This window comes from Epinephelus moara, chromosome 20 (assembly GCF_006386435.1).
Source record: "Epinephelus moara isolate mb chromosome 20, YSFRI_EMoa_1.0, whole genome shotgun sequence".
Lineage (NCBI taxonomy): Eukaryota > Metazoa > Chordata > Actinopteri > Perciformes > Serranidae > Epinephelus > Epinephelus moara.
Window position 1 is genome coordinate 39,043,647 of NC_065525.1, and position 17,704 is coordinate 39,061,350.

The window sequence follows — 17,704 nt, forward strand, 5'->3', positions numbered from 1 at the left end:
ATATTTGCATTTCTATTATTTTGCTTAATATTCTCTTGAAGATTAAATGGAGACTCTACGTCTGTCCCAGTGTGTCTCACCTGAGGCGTAGGACAGGTCGTACTGTCCCGACAGCAGCGGGTATCCCAGGTGATGATGGGACGGCAGCATGCGTTGGGACGGTGAGGATCGCGGCCGGTCGCCCTCTCTCTCCCGGTCTCTGTCTCGCTCCCGATCTCTCTCCCGCTCCCTGTCTCGCTCTCGCTCCCGGTCGTGCAGCGTCTTGTTGTCTTGGATGGACGGGGATTTGCTCTTGTACTGGCTGGCGTGCTGCTGCAGCAGGTCCAGAGCTTTGGCCTCGCTGGGCGGCTTCACCGTGGGACTGGACCTGGAGGGCTTCTCCCCCTCCTCTCCTGCTGCCACCTTCCCTCCGTACGAGGGGAAGGAGTAACCGGCCGGCAGGTACGAGCCTGAAGACAGAGACATGTCTGAGTAAGAGCTGAGAGCATCTTCAAACATTCTGTCGTCACTTTTTAACCCTTTTCTGACCTTTCAGAACCAGAAGACTCATAAATTCCTTTCATTTTTTTGTCAGTCGACTGATAACTGAACACTAATCCTGTGTTCCTGGACTCTCGCTGGGTGAAATAAAGGTTATTCAAATCATGAGGAGACACATCTAGTTAAGCTCCTCCTTCTTCTTACCAGGGTAGTTCTGCATCATGACCGAGGGCATGCCTCTGTAGCCGGGGTGGTTGGGCTCATAGCCGTGGCTGTAGGCGTAAGGTCCATGCATGTAGGGCATGTAGCCCTGGTGCTGGGCCAGGGGGGAGGAGAACTGCATGTGGGGGGGACGCGCCTCCTTCCCTCCCCCACGGTGCTCCTCAGGAGGCAGCTGAGTCCTGCCCTCCGCCCCCTCCTTCGCCTCCTCTTTCTGGAGGCCTTCCTTCGGCCGCGGCCTCTCCTCCTTCCCTTTCCTGTCGCGCTCTCTCTCGCGCTCCTCCTTCCACCTGTCCTCCTCCTGCAGTTTAGGAGCTTCGGAGTATTTGTTGGGATAGACGTACGGCCACAAGCGCGAGTCTGGCTCCTGCACAGAGGAAGACAAGTTAGTACAGACAGCTGACAGTGGTGATACTTGAAGATGTTTTAATAAAGTCCACTGGATCAAACTGTGCTGCCATTCTAACTGCTGTGATTTCACTTTGCCAAACACACATTTTGAATGGACTGCGACAGATACATGAGCAAGAGGGTCAAAGTTCAGGGGGCAATGTAATGTACTGAGAGTAAAAAAAAAAAAGCCATTCAGAACGCAGGGATTGATTTTTTTAGGTGTCTAAAATACATGTTCCTGCGGCCCTGTCCACAGCAGGACACTGCTCGGCTTCTGTGCCAGCCGATTTAGTTTCTTAAAAATGCTTACAAAGCAACACAGTATACAAAATACAGAGCAGAAACGTCAGATAGGTCAGTCCACCATGTTTAACTGTCTATCTTTACACTTGTTAGTTGCTGCTGAAAACGACAGAAACACACAAGGGTAACTACTTTATATATCTCCAGAATTCTAATCAATTGCTCGTTGTCTACCCTGAAGTGATTCAGTCTGTGGCGTGATCACACACGGGTCACAAGTACAGTATTTACTTGATCAGTTAGACAAAATGAACCCAAGGGAAAGATCTCATGTTGCAGATGTGGTTAAGCAGCCCCAGGGTTATTTAGCTGGAGCAGCTTGTATCTCTGAAGCCTGAAATCACTTGTGACTGTTTATAAATGAGTGTATTTATTGATAACAGATATTTAATTGATGTTTAATGATGCATTTAATTTGTTCCTGTTTTGGAAAACAGACAAACTTTTCTGAAACATCATTTACTATCTACAGCTGGTCTAATCCGATGTCTGTCACTTTTTGCCAATCAAACAAATGCTGCATTTCCAGTGAATAGTTTAGCTCGACTCATTTGGGGTCTCCTTTACTCTATTTACTTTTCCCCTTGCAGATAGTACACCCTCAACGTAGATGAGAGTCTAAAGTCTAGAGCGAATTCAGCTATTTTGCAGCTCTGGTAGCTTTTGGTGTGAACGTACAGTAAGACAGAGGAGAGATAAAGGGTTTGATTTGAGCTTCATTGGTGTCGGAGCTGAACGGATCTGTTTATTTTGCTGACTGGGAACTGGATCCAACAAGTGGAACGTATCTTTATCTACATTTTAGGGGAGAATTCTGTATAAAAGTGCAGTTACCTGTCTGTACCACATGGCGGGCTCTACACCTGCCGGCCTGCCTGACTCCACCCCTGACTTTGCCTCCTCTTTCCCATGATGCCCTGCTTCACTCAGCTTCATCTTCAGACCCTCAGGCTGGGCAGTGGGGGCCTTTTGGTCCTCTCCCTTCGCCATGATGACTGACTTGGTCTGTTCTGCAGCTGGCGGCGGCTCTTTGGGCTTGGTCGGGTTCAGCCCCCCCTTGGCGCCCAGGTCGGTGAGGCTGGGGGCTCTGGACAGGGTGGGGGGCACTGAGGCTTTCTGCTTCCACTCCTCTTTCCCACTCTCCCGCTCTTTACCCTCGGCCTTCTTGTCGGCCTGCCGCTGCCTCTCCTCGTACTGCTGGCGGTAGGCGGGGTTAGAGGCCAGCAGGTGGGCATGGTAAGCCTGGTCAGGTGAGTAGGAGTAGGGGGGGACGTAGTACTGGTTGTAGTACAGAGGCTGGGTGTACATGTTGGAGCGCTGCTGGATGACTGATGGCTGCTGAGGGCCTGGCTCTGCCTTCCTCTCCTCCTGAGACTCCACCTTCAGTTTGACCTCCTCCCCCACCTCTGGCTCCTCCTCCTTCTTCACTTTCACCTGAGCTCCTTCTACATGAGGCGGCGCTGCAGGTGCTGCTCCCGGGCTGGGGTTGGGGTAGCTGGGAGAGTAGTAGGAGTCATAGTTGGGGTAGTACGGTGATTCCTTGCTGGGAGCCTGCGGGGGGAACAGCGCCTTCTTGGCCCCTTCGCGAGCCGCCTGCTCAGGCTCTGTTTTGACCTTCAGCCCCTCCGCCTTCCCCTCAGCATCCTCTCCGGCATCAGAGATGTCGGAGTAGGCGGGGCTGCTGGTTTTGACGGAGGCGTTGTCGGCTCCGTTCTGGTTGAGATGAGGCCCGAGACCAGCCTCCATCCTGCTGGCCACGCCGATGGACGGGCTGGGCGCGTTGTCTGAGAAGCTGTACACCTTGTCGGCCTCGGCCTTGATGCTGGCCAGCCGGCTCTGATGAGCTTCTGTGGAGCCGTTGAGCAAAGCGTCAGACGTGTCCGAGTACGGGCTCTTCCCCTCCTCTGGCCTCCCCCCCTTACCCTTCGGACTGTCCCCTTCCTTCCCTCCCTCCCTCTTCTTCTTGTCCTTCTTCTTCTTGTCCTTGGCGAGGGTGGGGCTGGAGGCGGGGTCGGCCAGCGGAGGTGGTTTTGGCTGGATGTTCTTCAGCTGCGGGCTCTTGGGGATGGGCTGTACCACTGAGCCCAGAGCAGGGGAGGACGCCTGCAGGGCGTAGGGTGAGGGGGCGTTGGGGGCAGCAGGGGCAGCAGGACGACCCTGCTTCAAGCCTTTCTGTGTCAGTTTATCAGGTTTGCCACCGGCTGCCATTTTCTTGGCCTTCCTGTCGTCCATCCCGTCGTTGCTGGCCTCGTCTGTCAAACACGCTGCCTCCTCGCCACCGTCCGTCACTTCAGGCTCAGCCTCTCCCGCCTTCTTCTTCCCCTTTGACAGTTTACCCGGTGAGGGGGACGGGGCGTCAAAGCCTCGTCCTTTTGGTGTAGTGGAGCGGGCAGGCGAGATGGCGGCTCCATTGCAGGAGGCGGGGTCAGGGTGGAGGGCGGGGTCATCTCCATATTCACTGTCTCCATCCTGGTCCAATCGGACATCGTGGTCGTTATGGGCTCGAGCCTGGTGGTACTTCAGCCCGTTGATGTGCTTGTACTTCTTGTTGCAGTTGGGGTGAGGGCAGTCGATGAGTACGGGGGAGGGGCAGGTCCTGTCCAGCTGTGGCGGGGGAAGGGGGTCCGATTTCCCTCCAGGGAGAGGGAGTGCGGCGCCGGTGGAGTTGGTTCTCATTCGCTTTGAAGCCTTGGTATCCTCCGAGCTGGAGGTGGGCTCCATATCTGAGGCAGGTTTGGTCTTCCTCTTGGCGGAGGACGGGCTGGCCTTGGCGTCCTCTGCACCGCCGGCCGTCTGGCTGCCTCTTCGCCCTTTGCTGTTGGCTGCAGCGCCACGCGTCTTGCTGCTGCCGCTGCCTTTGTTGTCTGAGGAGTTGCTGTTGTCGTTCAATGGCGTGTTGCTGCTGGGACGCATCCTCTTTCCCCGACCGCGACCGCTCCGCATTTCCACATCACTGGTAGGAGACTCACAGAACCTAAAAGAACACACACGGAGTTAGAGAGCGGCAACTTGGTTCAGTTCATACAGAGACTGTGAGCAGAGCGGCCGTCCTTCACCTGCACAAAAATATCTGAAAGCAAACAGATCAGATTTGACCACGTAAATTCCACCAAGGTACCTTTTACACCTCTGATATCATGAAGCTATTGTAGGTAATGTTGTATATAACCAGGTAAGAGCAATCATTATCATAACGACTGCATCTGAGGCAGGAGGTGCATCGCATTACATATCATCAACTTACACGTTACAAAGTTTATTTAGTTTTTCCTGTCATTAAATACATTTGGCCAAAATCTCTTTTGTTTATGAGATCGCACAAGAGACAAGACTTAGCTCGCCAGTGGATCCTACAATCCCTCCGCCTCACTCCCCGCCGCTGGGAGAGTATTCACCAGGAGGAGAGGTGGCAGCTTTAACTTGAATTCAGCCAGTGCTGAGGGCTAACAGCAGGCAGGTGGTCAGCCTCAGCACTGTGTCTAATCTGTGTAACTGCAACAAAAGGTTTGCTGATCCGGCCGCAAGACAATTCAATTCACACCACCAGTTCTTTATTTAGAAATCAGGTGAAATCTCCTTGTCACTGTTTATCTTCAGCTTCACTACATGTGGCACTTCAGATGGAGGCTGGGTGGAGCTATGAGGGTTTGCCAACAGTTTGAGGATCCAATGGAGTCACGAGATTTTATCACATGATTTTAAAAATACTTTTCGTTGGTTTAATATTTGTAAACCTACAAACAGACGTTTATGGATAGTAGGAATTCACAATACTGGATTTTTCGCTTTTACCAGAGATGCTGAAATATAGCAAATTATGTGGCCGATAACCAATACTGGTATCGATATATCTACTTTCTTCCCCACCTAATTTTAGTGATCATCAAGTCTCTTCTGTAGTGGAATTAACAGCATATCATACAGGCACACTCTAGCGTGATGGCCCACCAGCAGATGGAGACATGAAATAGAGTGCTTTTCAGTGTATATAATATTTATTCATTGTGCAAATTAAGAAAAGGCATATTGGCCGATTCTGAGAGTTCATTTAAAAGCCGATATTGGCCGATGGAGATTGGTTTCTTCCCAACAGTGACAATATTTAATTAAATTCAGTGTGTGTACCTTGGAGGAGCCCAGTCATGTCTCGTACAGTCCAGCAGCGTCCCCACGTACGTCTTGTTCCTCCAGGTGACGTTAACAACCAGCATGCCTACAGACAGACACACAGACAGTTAACACACACACATTCAGTGACTGAAAACACTGATAGCCACAGGACATGTTACTGCAGCAGGAAACAGACGCATCAGTTGAGAACTCTCTGCCTGCTGGTAACCACATGTTGAATGGTTTCATACCAACCCAGCAGGTTTCTGAGGTCGAATCACATCAGTGATTTGACTAATTGCATAGGGAAATGGAGTGTTTTCACAGAAAGTTTCCACTAACGGGAGCAGATCAAAGTGTCCATTAGCAGAAGCAGCTCAGTGTGCGGCTGATGTGTGAACAGCTTCCTGCCAGAGAGAGCAGAGGTCTGTCACCTCCACTTTGTCTCTTCAACACCTGCCACAGGCTGCTCACTGTGAGTGTGTGTGTGCATGAGTGTGTGTGTGTTTGGTGAGCTGACAAGTATGCTGGTGCCCACAGCCACACAATGAAGCAGCAGCATCTTCTATCAAATGAAGGCAAACTTTATGAGACCTGCACACGAGCTGCCGTGTCTGGAACCCGAAGTTATTTTCTTTCCAGTGTGACATCTTCTTTGACATCTCATTCTGTGACTGGAGCAGCACACACACCGCTGTGGTACAGTCACTGCAGTTTGGTTCAGACCTGGCAGCCATGCAGCTCCCACATTCATAATGTAGGTCACACAACTCCAGACAATCCTTATCGCAGCTGAGCCTCAACCAAAAGGCTCAAAGGCTTTGAGTTTAGCCAAAACACTTTATGGACCTGAGTTTCTGAAATCTGTAACTCTCAAAAAATTTGTGGAGCAACTTTTGAGCCTGGAAAATTGATTTTAAGGTGAACTTCTCTCACTGGAAAATCTGATTTCAGCCTATAGATTAGATCAGTCTCTGGAGTAGGGTTGCAAAGTCACAGGAATATTCAAGATGGAAACTTTCCATGGGAAATCACAGGAATAAAATGAAACTATAGGAGTTATTTGCTCAGGCTGTATTTACCGGGTTATATGCAGATAGAAACAAAACTTTTCCCAAACCATGAGCAGGCATGATCCATTAATTTGTCAAATACACACATTCTGAAATGGGCCTTGTGGTGATATCAGCCAGCTGGGAAGTTAACTAATGAGGAGAGGTTCTTTCGAGAAGATAACGTGGGCTGTCTGCAAACTTTGGGTTTAAAGTGAAAAACTCATTTATAAAAAAATGTTTTACAATCAACAATAAATGAAAACAGATTCATTAACATTCTTCAATCAGCTAAATCAACCTAAACCCCACATGGTAGCAGCCAAATGAGCAGAAGGTGTTGACAAACGGTGTACTTTGCTTGAGGCTCCTTTCTACTGGTTTATTGAAATATCATAGAATATATTTAATATATTCAGTGCAGTTATATAACGGTGAGAGCATGTAGCCCTCTGGCTCAGACGTTGCAGTAGTGTTGGCGGCAGTGTGGCTGCACACGTGATGGAGAATACACCGTGCATACAGAGGGTTGTCCTTTTACTTTACTCCCATTTAACAGGGTGCTGGTAAATGATCTGTGCATGTGATGAGGAATGCTGCTGGAGGCAGTGCACAGTTACAGTTCAGAGAAATGGACATACCTTTATCTAAAACATCCCATTCAGACCCATTATTGCTTTTTGTGTATTTCCCCCTCAAGTTCTTTTCTCAAGGTTTGATTTTTATACTGCAATTGTGCTAAATTTCCAAAATTCAAGGTCTGAACTTCCCTTGGAAATTAGCTGATAATTTTCTAACCCTTTGCAACCCTAGTCTGAAGGTTAAATATTTGTTTTGTCAGCATTTGATGATCAATAAAACGTTTCATTCTAAATAAATGTGAGCTATTTGTATTACAGTTCAGGGCAAACAACTCTGGTTCTTGTTTGTCTTTCTGTGACTAGAGAAATCATTTTTTCCCCTAATTCTTCCAGATATCTATTTCTGTAACCCTTTCACTGGTCGTCTCATGGTTTTAGAAGAAGTAGTGGACAGTAACGAAGTTCATTTACCTAAGTACTGTACCTGAACACAATTTCTGAGATTCTGTACTTTACCCGAGTATTATTCTTTTTGGAAACGCATTGCTTTGACTCCTAAATTTTATGACGGCTCTTGTTATTTGGTACATTTGCTTTAAAGTCAGAATATTTTTTTTTCTCTTTTCTAAAATGCAAAAGTCCGTAAACTGATCATGCAGTTCTGCATGTGGTTTGTTTGTCCGAGTGTTGTTCCCGTACCTTTACCTTGTGCATGTGCTTCTTAGATTGGGCAGCTCATTGGTAGAGACAGCTAGAGAGTAGTGGTCATCAGCAGGCAGTTGTATTTGGTTATGCGATGTTACTATGGCTACAGCAGCAGATGGAGATGAAGACTTCCCTCTACATCGCCCATGGCTGTACTTCAAGTCTATGTCTAAAGTTTTTCAGATGAAGAATGACGCATATCCTTTTAAATTTTTGGCATTCAACCTGAGACAGCACATCGAGGTGTGTAAACATTTGCTTAATTTCAGATGAATATTTTAAACAAAGTTGTCAGTGCTTGTATTCGTTACAGTTTTAGTGTGATGTTTGGTCAAATGACTGTTTATGGAGTTGCCTGTGAAGCTGCCGTACACAATATTGTTCCCCAGTGTTTTCACTTTAGCTGTGAATTCATGTAGGACTCAATGTTGTGTGTGTGTGTTCACTAGGGTTGTCAAAAGTATTGATACTCTGAAAAGTATCGATACTCAAACGCTGTATCCGGATACAATACTAATTTACAAAAGTATCGATACTAACAGTGCACGCCACCTCAGCGCCTGTCAGGTGTGCGCGACGGGTCCGACGGACACGCGCTGTGCAGGCAGCGTCTGGCAGGCACAGAGTCCTCGCTGCAACCCGGCTTGTTGTCGTCGCTGTGCATGCATGCACACATTTCTGTTGCTGTAATATGGCCAGCACGGCTGCAGGAGGATCAGAGCAGCCAGTTTTGGTCAAAAATGATAAAGGAAAAAGCGCTCTTTGGAAATATTTAGTGAAGTGAACACAGCACGCTGCAGACGGCAGGTACAGCCCCTCCCCTCACTAGCAGCTGAGCAGCTGGTGTCGCCAGCATCAAACTAAAATATAACTTCTAACGTTAATGTGGGAGCTAAGCAGAAAACTTTATCAGTCATGCCCGTCTGTAACATTAATAGACAATGTTAGTTTAACAGGACAACACAATTATGTGTGTCTGAAAAGTTATGTTAACTGTAAAGTCACAGATTGAAGCTGAAAAAACGTTTGGTTTCTCCCGTAACCCCTGGTTCTCTGATCACATAGTGAGGTAGAAACAGGAGCATCCTGAGCCTAAACTACCAACTCTATTTGATCAGCAACGAATATGGTGCCAATTCAAGCACAGAAAATAAACAGGGCTGTAGATAAATACATTTGTATGGACAGATCTTGTTTCTGGTTGATATTTATTTTGGGGGGATTTTTTGTTGTTATCATTGATGTTACTGTTCTGATCTTTATTTAAAAAATGACATGCCTCTTAATGTTTTGCTACTGTATCGAAAATGGTATCGAGTATTGAATATTTTCCTGGGTATCAATATCAAGTTTGAAATTTTAGTATCGTGACAACCCTAGTGTTCACAAAAATGTGTTGAGATAAAAGAAAAAGTTCTTTGAATACCTTCGTGTTTTTTTTTGTTTTTTTTTGTTTTTTTTTAAAGCAAGTACTCCAATACTTACACACAAGTAATAATTTGACTCAGCAACTTTCACTTTTATTGGAGTAATATTTGACCATGATTATCTGTACTTTAACTCCAGCAACAGAGATGTTTAATTTATTCACCACCGCTTATATGAATAATAGGTTATACACAGATAATAACATCGTGTGTTTTAAGGAGTATATCTGACCATTAGTGCACAAAGTCCTTCTTCTCCTGTTACTGAAGTTCATCAGCTCTGTGGCCAGTTTCACTTCTTTGGGGTTTTAAAATTAAAATCAAATCTGTCTTTGCTAACCAGATGGAAACAGCCACGTTTGCACTGAAACATAACCCCAGTGTGACATTAATATGAAAAAGAAAACATGATGTGAATCACATGATGAACCCAAAGAATATTAGAGATGTGTTGTCTTTTATTAACCATCCTTTAATGTAGTTATTGGTAATTGGTGACTATTCATTACCAATTTCCTCCTCTTAAATTAATCCAGCCTATTTTATTACACTAGAGGAGCCCTAATCCTGCTGCTGTCATTACAGAAACACTCTGAGAGGCTCGACAGCATGATCTCATAAAGGGTGGGACCTTTGTTACTATATGTGAATCTGTTTTCTTTATTTCATACTGAGGATGGTGATCAAATGTAACTTAACTGTGTATTTTGTATATTCTTTATTTCCTATTCTTTTTTTTTTCTTAATTTAAAGTCCCTCCCGGGGGTGTAAGTTGGGGCGGGAGTGCACGTGTAGCTCATGTAATTTGTTCCTGATAAAAATAATTAAAGCAAACAAAAGCCAAGAAGATTCTGCTTTCATCTCCAGCTCATTCAGCAGACTTTAAACAATGACTGAAGTCTGCTGGACAGAATAACGTACTGATTACATATTTGTGGATGTGATATCATCTCATAATTGTTCTATATCTTTAAATGTAAAAGAAACAAAGGCTGATTCCACGTGATTTCTCCAGAGTGAACTCCAGGATGTAACTCTCACCGTCTTCAGTCTCCTGCCACACGATGCCCTCCAAGTTGACGCTGGTGCCTGGCTCACAGGGTCCCAGACACTCCGGCTCCGTTGCAAGTGCCGCATCCGCTGTGTTCACAGCTACTGAGCGCGTGCGAACCATGATCTGCTCACAGGGGGACGAGATGTCGCTGTTGGCGATGGAAGCGAGGAGGTGGAGAGGAGGAGGAGCAGGGGTGGAGACCGGAGACTCCATCTGAAGGAAGGTGAGCAGAGAGAGGAGAGAGGTCAGAGACACGATCTGAAGATGATGTGATTAAACAAAGTGGTTTAAAACTGATTAAACACTTTGGACCAGAGACTCAGAGGTCAACGTGTTCACACAGTTCATAACAGACGAGGATGCAAAGCGGCTACAACACACACTTTCTGCTGTCACCGTTATCACACCAACACCATGTATGTGAGGCTGATAGCGCTACAGCAACAAAATAATCCCCTGAAGCTCTGAAAGCATTTACATTTATGTAAGGATGCACCAAAGTTTTTTATCAGTTTTGTCCAGGCTAAAAAGTAGGGCCCAAGACTAATGGCATCCTGTCGTTTTGTGGACAATAGAAAACACCTTTCGGGACGCCGTTTGGACAAAAGGATGCAATAATATCACTATCAATACATCAGAGGTTGCACCCTAATGTTTCCCTGATAATGCCAAACTGTGAACAACAAATCTGTGTTGAAATCAGCAGGAGGGCTAGTTAATGTTAGCTGTTAGCGGCCGCTGGTCTGAACTAACTACTGATGGAGGTTGCATTGAGTTACGTTATGATGCATTCAAGCTCTATTCAGAAAAAATGAGTTGAATTTTAGCTTTCTCATGATGTGTTCAGTGTAATCTTGTAAAATGTAGTTTTTTGTGAGAAACTTGAATAAATACAGCTGTTTAAAGGAGAAATTCGTTGATGTTTTCACGGCAAAATAAAGCAGATATTAGGGAGGGAATTATGAGATATTATATACAGTAAAAAGGCTTTTGAAGCAGTTATTAAAAATGTTTTTCACTCGAAACGAGGTTAAATTAAAGGTTGTTTCATTAATCATTTAAAGGTCGTGTAATGACGGACTGACTGAAGTGAAGAGTTCCTTGCACAAGGGGGAATAAATGACAATATAAACAACTACATCAACAGAAAAGCATCCGTATCGATATCAGCTATCGGCCAAATTGTTATCTGGAACATCAGTGTCGGCCCAGAATGTCACAATTGTTGTATCTCTACATTTATGAGACACTGTTGCAGCTGGAAGTGTTCAGGACTCAGCAACATATATTGAGGTTAGCACACCAAGCTGATGGCTGTGAGTCAGTCACACTATGGTGAACACAAATGAAACAGCTGAGCTGGAAGTACCACCTGCCGGCACAAGAGTAATGAAGAGAGATTTGTATATAAGACGAGGACAGTGTGACTGCGTTGTTCCAACATTGTTTGGTCTGTGAATGGAAACACATCCAACATGCTAACACACATTCAAAGGCACCCCCCAGATGTGTCAATCACCAGGACGAGGAGAAAACAACGTGTGTTTGCCTTTTGGCAAAGTGTTTCTTCAGTGTTCACACAGGGTGATACACAAGTGTTTAAAATGTTCCTTATTTTTATAATATAAATAGTTTATCAAAGCTACCAGTGGACAGAATGCTCCCTCAGACCAACAGGAGGATTGTCTGTCATTGTCACTTTCACTACTGTCTGTTCTAAATACATGAAAACAAACAGATCCTTATTTGCTTTTTTCTCCGCTGCACCGAAAACACACTGAACCGTGACCTCTGTGTGCCGTTACTGCCCTATAAACCATTACAAAAGAGTGTGCACTGTTGACAGGACGTCTCTGACTGTAGATCAGTTACTACTCTTTGTACAGGGAGTGTTTAAAGTATGAACTCAGTTTCCTCTACACAGAGCCATCTGTGCTGTGATGCCAGTTAGTTTTTCCCTGCCGCACAAACAAACAATGAAAACTTTCATTATGTAACGGTGAAACAACTAATAAAGTTGAGCAAGTGACAAATGAGTGGACAAACAAACAGCACAGACACTGGTGTACAAGTGTTGTTTGACATGAATTAAAGATCAAACACTGAAAGTATTTTTCTGCTCATATACTACCACAGTAAACATATTAAACCATTCAGGCAGATTCATTCTGAAAAGTGTAGTTAATAAAAATCTCAATAAAGCAGCTATGAGCTATACTTTTATATTAATCACAGATAAAATGGCTTCTTCTGTTTGCCAACATGTTCACATAACAACTTTATGAAGCGATAATATTTTAATGTTGTGTTTACAGCTTGTTCTGGATGAGGAGGAGAGATCAGTTCAAAGAGAGGAAGAGGAGAAAAGAGGACAAAGAGGAAGAGGAGGACAACAGAGGACGACCCTAACCCTGTAATTATCAGGTGGGAAGCAGCTGGTGTGGGGGCAGAGCAGGGAGCAGTGGGAAGGTGTCAGCCGTCACCATGGAAACGCTTCTAAACCGCCTCTTCAGCAGGAGATAGGACGAGATCAGAGAGCAGCTGAACAGACAGTCGACCTTCACCCTGCCTCCTCCTCCTCTGACACCAATCAGAGGTCAAAGGTCAGAACTGACAACAGCTTTGGTCACTGAGGACTCTTAGAGAACCGATCAAGTGTATCTGATAATAATTTTACAGATTTTAAAATCAAAGATGATCGTTTTCTGAAGCGTGATGCAAAGTTTCAAAGTGATAACTACACTTTCAGTGCAACACTACTCGACTTGAAACGCATCAGATCTCGGTACAGTTCACACTACACAACTTGCTGCCTTGTAATTGAGAGTCTCGGAGTTGTTGTGGTTTTCACACTTGTTTCGACCAGCTGTATATTTCATTGTGTATCTTTTATTGTGTGTGGCAGCAGTGATGTTTTAGGAGAGTGAAAGCTCTCGTTTCCTGTGAGGATCCTTCCAGGTGCAGGTGCCCAGCGCCGATCTGGTGACCCTCCCTTGACATTGCTGCTGCTGATTGGTTGAGCTGGGGGCTTGGCCTACTTGACGTCAGGGTCGGTTGTGATTACGCTGAGGGGCGCCGCTGCCTGCAGGGCGCTTTCCTCCTCGGCCTTCCGATCGTCATAAAGCTGTGTTTTGTTGTGTGACTGTACTCAGCACAGTGAGCTATTTCATTTTGTTGTCCGTGTTGCTGAATGCTAGGTGGGCCGTTTGTTAGTGTCCGGCCTGATTGAAGCTGCTTTCTCCTGTTTTTGTTTAGTTTACAGAGTCAGGCCTCGCATTGTGGTTTTGTTTGTTTCTTTTGTTTGTAGGGTCTAGGCAGCAGTCTGGGGAATGATCGGTAGATAGGTTTTGTTTGTTTTGGCTGTAGTTCACCCTGAAGTCATCGCCTCATATTGTGTCTGAGTTTCTTTGTATCACCTGCGTTTAACAGAAACAAACTTTCTGTAAGCAACTTTCAGATCCATTGTATTAGCAATAAATTGTTCACTGTTGTTCCACAGATGCTCTCCATTTCACTTTATATGTTACACTCTAACACCCCTAGATTGGGGTGTAACAACACTACGTGGCTGAATGGCAGCATGAGATCACACACAAGAAGATTGTTCTCCAGTATGGCTTTTCCATCAGCACTACTGGCCGTGCCGAATCAAACCACGCCACGGCGATATGAGTTTCCACTGTCAGTTTAAACTTGCCATGCCAAGCCGTCCCCAAGATGACCATGTCTGGAGTTGGGTCAATAGTGCGCCTAAACGTTTCCAGGCGGGTAGGGGTGACATCTCGCCAACCACAGCCGGCCCCCCTCTCCCCCTCAAACAAGCGTGTGTGTGGGACTCAACTCACGTCTGTCTGTGCAGGAGACCAGAGAGAACCACATTTTTAAGTTTCTGTGTTCAGCTCTCAGTAGCTTCTAACTGAATCTCTGCTTTTTTGAGTTCAGTCTCTCTTCTTCATTCTGTTTGTTCTTTCAGACAACTGCTTTATTTTACTGTTTCATGTTCACTTTCAGCTGCACAGGAGCTGTGTGAAGTTGCTGCTGATGCAATCTCTGTAATTTATTGTTTTGCTGCTTCACAATAAAAGCTTTTAACAAAATAACAAGGGACTTTTATTGTGAAAAACTTAGAAGAAATAAAATGTGTTTATCACCAAATTAGTGGAACTTTGTTGGCGGCTATTCTTCAATAAAGACAAGTCTAATAATACTGCAGAGAGGATGAATAAAAGCAGAAACAGCCACAGTGAGATGTTGATGAAGAGCTGCAGACAACAGGCTCTTACTTCACCTCTGCAAACGGCTCACCCTCTACAGGTAAGCTTCTTTTATCTGCCCTGCTGTGTGATGGAAGAACACTCGCAACAAAATAAGCAACTTCAGTCGTGGATCAACCCGCTGCTTTAAGTCATCAGACACAAGACAAGCCGTCATCAGTTAAAGATACAACTTCAAGCAGGTAGCCCTGTTGAAATGGAGACGCCAATCTGAGTCAAACCAAGTCAAGCCAGCACGTGTGGAAAAATGCTACAGGAAGAATCCCAGATGAGGCTGTCTGCCTTTCAAACTACGTTTTGTCACAAAACCACACACAAGAAGTGAAACAGGAAATGACGTAATGTGCGAGACAGGATTTTTCTGTTCAGAGGTTCGATTCCCAGCTCCTCCTGTCTGCATGGCGAAGTATCCTTGAGCAAGACACCGAACCCCAAATTGCTCCCGATGATGCTTCCATCGGTGTGTGAGTGTGTTAAAATCTGAGTAGCAGGTGGCACCTTGTACGGTAGCCTCGGCCACTCGTGTATGAATGTGTGTGTGAATGGGTGAATGTGACTCGTAGTGTAAAAAGCACTCTGAGTGGCTGGATGACTAGAAAGGCGCTATACAAATGCAGGTCCATTTACCATTTACCATAATGCTCGAGCGCTGATGTGTGCTAATGCCAATTCACCTATGATCTGAGGGCTTTGTCAGAAAGCTCCAAAAACTGTCACAGACTAAAAATCAGAGCCTAAGTTGTGTAGTGTGAACCTGGCATTAGCGACCACAACCCTCTGTCACCTGATTCTCTGAGGAAACACACCGAGCCACGCCTCCTGCAACCTAAGCAACACCAAGCAGGAAGTTACAACAAAAATATAACATTTCTAGACACTTCCTGTTTGAAAATCCTACACCTGACCTGTCTGACCCCGCAGCCCAACAACAATTGAAACACACAACTTCTGTTACCTGGTCAGACGTGAGAAGACACAGAGGTGTAAGGACAGGTGAACCTGACCAGCACCTGAGCAGGAACTGTCAACCTGATGAGGCAGCAGTGCGTCCTGGGAGTTAAAGGATGTCTTTGTTTACAGCAGAGTTGCAGCAACACACAGGCTGTCAATCACATATCAACTAGCCAATTAGCAGCCAGAGAGTTCGGGGATTTACAGAGCAGGAACCTGTTTCTCCTGATGCAGCAACTCTCAGGGTGTCCATCTGGTGTTAGCGACTACAGACCTTATCTTCAGTCAATGTGGGGAAGTGACAGATATGTCTGATCTGTAAGCTCAATACAGCAACAACCATCATCAAGTAAATGGTTTAAATCAGTTTAAAAAGCTTGCTTGAAAGAACAAAAACCATTGATGCACTCTCAAAATCTGTCAGCTGACAAACTGATTAATCAAATGATCATTTTTATCGACTACATAAACAAATAATTATTGAAACATCACAGCTGAACTACAGCTCACTCAGTCCTCCATCATTTGAATGCAACACTGTTGACTTGGAAATTAAAGATACTGGTAAACAAATGGTTCTTGTCATGAATCAGAAATCAAAGAGCCGGATGGTCACTTGAGCTGAGAGCATGTCTCTTTATAAATACGTTTCTGAAAATGATGAGACTGTTTCCTGGTGAATCCTTCATGTTTTACCTTGTTTTTACAGGCTGTGACTTATTGCAGAAAACCTTCTTCCTCTCTGCAGACCCTCTGACAGCAGACCTGAGGAGCATGATGAAGCCTGCCAGGCACTGGGTGTGTGCAGCTCACTGGTTTACCGACTGGTTAAGAGGGTGTTGTCGTGGCAACGGGAGAAACCAGCCCTCCAGTCCCTATCCTTCTTCTCTTTGAGAATAAAAAACATGGCTGCCTGGAATGCTGGAAAACCCCCTGAAAACCAACCAACTCTCTCGCAGGGGGGAGGGGTCAGTTTTAAATCACTGCTATTGGCTGCAGAGTTTATGCTCCGATACGATGCCGCCTGAACTGGGAAACACCGACCCCCCCCCTGCTTCTCCTCCTCCTCCTCTCCATTCACTCAGAGAGGTATTCATTACAACAACAAGCCACATTCCTTCCAAGGTCACTCAGTGGCTGTGAGAGAGAGATTAGTGATACTGATCAGCACTTCAGAAACACACTCTCTCTCTCTCTCCCGCTCTTTGCGTCGATGCTTGTTTAATGTGTCACTTGATAGAGAAGTGAAGTGGGCGAGGTTACACGAGGCTGCCAGAATTCAGGAGATAAAAGTCCTTTTGTCTCAGACCGTGTGAGGTGACTGACAATGAGAGACAGTGCCGAGATCATTACGGTTCACTAGGAAACGAACAAGTTACAAGGTCAAAAGTACAAGACTGTGTGCACAGTAGGTTCAGCAGAGATGTTAACAACAAATCCAAGACAGCACTGCAGTGAGGAACATCCAATCAGCAACAGGTATACCATGGAGGACCAGTCTTCAATATGTGACAGGTCCTGACTGGTCCAAACCAAAATACAGGGTTGCTTTCACTGTCTGAACAATATTTATTCATTTAGCGCCATTTCAAGACCTCCTACTGATAAACAAACTTCTGTTCTGCATGTCTAACAGCCAGCTCATGATGTCAGCTCGATAAGCAAAAATCAGAAGAAATAGACTACCTTCGTCTATCCCACGAATACTGCTGTATTACTGTAAATACCAGATGTAATCTAATTTAAAACTGCAACTAATGACTATCATCATCAGATACTGCTGATTCTTTTAACAAGTTACTGATTATTAGTTTAGTCTTAAAAATATTAACAATTTGTTAATCGTGTTTTGTGAGGTCACTGCTAGCTTTGACCACCAAATTCTAATCAGTTCGTTGTTGAGTCCAGGTAAATGTTTGTGCCAAATTTGAAGAAAGTCTCTCAAAGTGTTCTTGAGATAACACTTTCACGAGAAAGACATGAATGCAAGGTCACAGTGACCTTGACCTTTGACTGCCAAAATCTAATCAGTTCACCGTTGAGTCCAAGTGGACGTTTGTGCCAAATTCAAAGAAATTCCCTTACAGCACTCTTAAGATATTGCGTTCACAAGAATGGGACAGACAACCCGAAAACATAATACCTCCGGCCATGG

General features: G+C 45.3%; 1 protein-coding gene across 3 annotated transcripts in view; it reads right to left on the reverse strand.

The window, feature by feature from the left end:
- Nucleotides 1-17,704, reverse strand: part of znf609a (zinc finger protein 609a) — a 64,475-nt gene that overhangs the window by 2,185 nt on the left and 44,586 nt on the right. For 2 of the 3 annotated variants that reach the window (XM_050073802.1, XM_050073800.1), the window contains exons 3-7: nucleotides 10,312-10,537; nucleotides 5,521-5,608; nucleotides 2,230-4,369; nucleotides 685-1,066; nucleotides 81-449 (exon numbers count right to left, since the gene is read on the reverse strand). In XM_050073802.1, the coding sequence (XP_049929759.1) occupies nucleotides 81-449; nucleotides 685-1,066; nucleotides 2,230-4,369; nucleotides 5,521-5,608; nucleotides 10,312-10,537 (3,205 nt within the window). Of the gene's footprint in view, nucleotides 1-80; nucleotides 450-684; nucleotides 1,067-2,229; nucleotides 4,370-5,520; nucleotides 5,609-10,311; nucleotides 10,538-16,245; nucleotides 16,454-17,704 lie in introns of those variants that run through there. The other variant, XM_050073803.1, reaches the window with a different exon arrangement.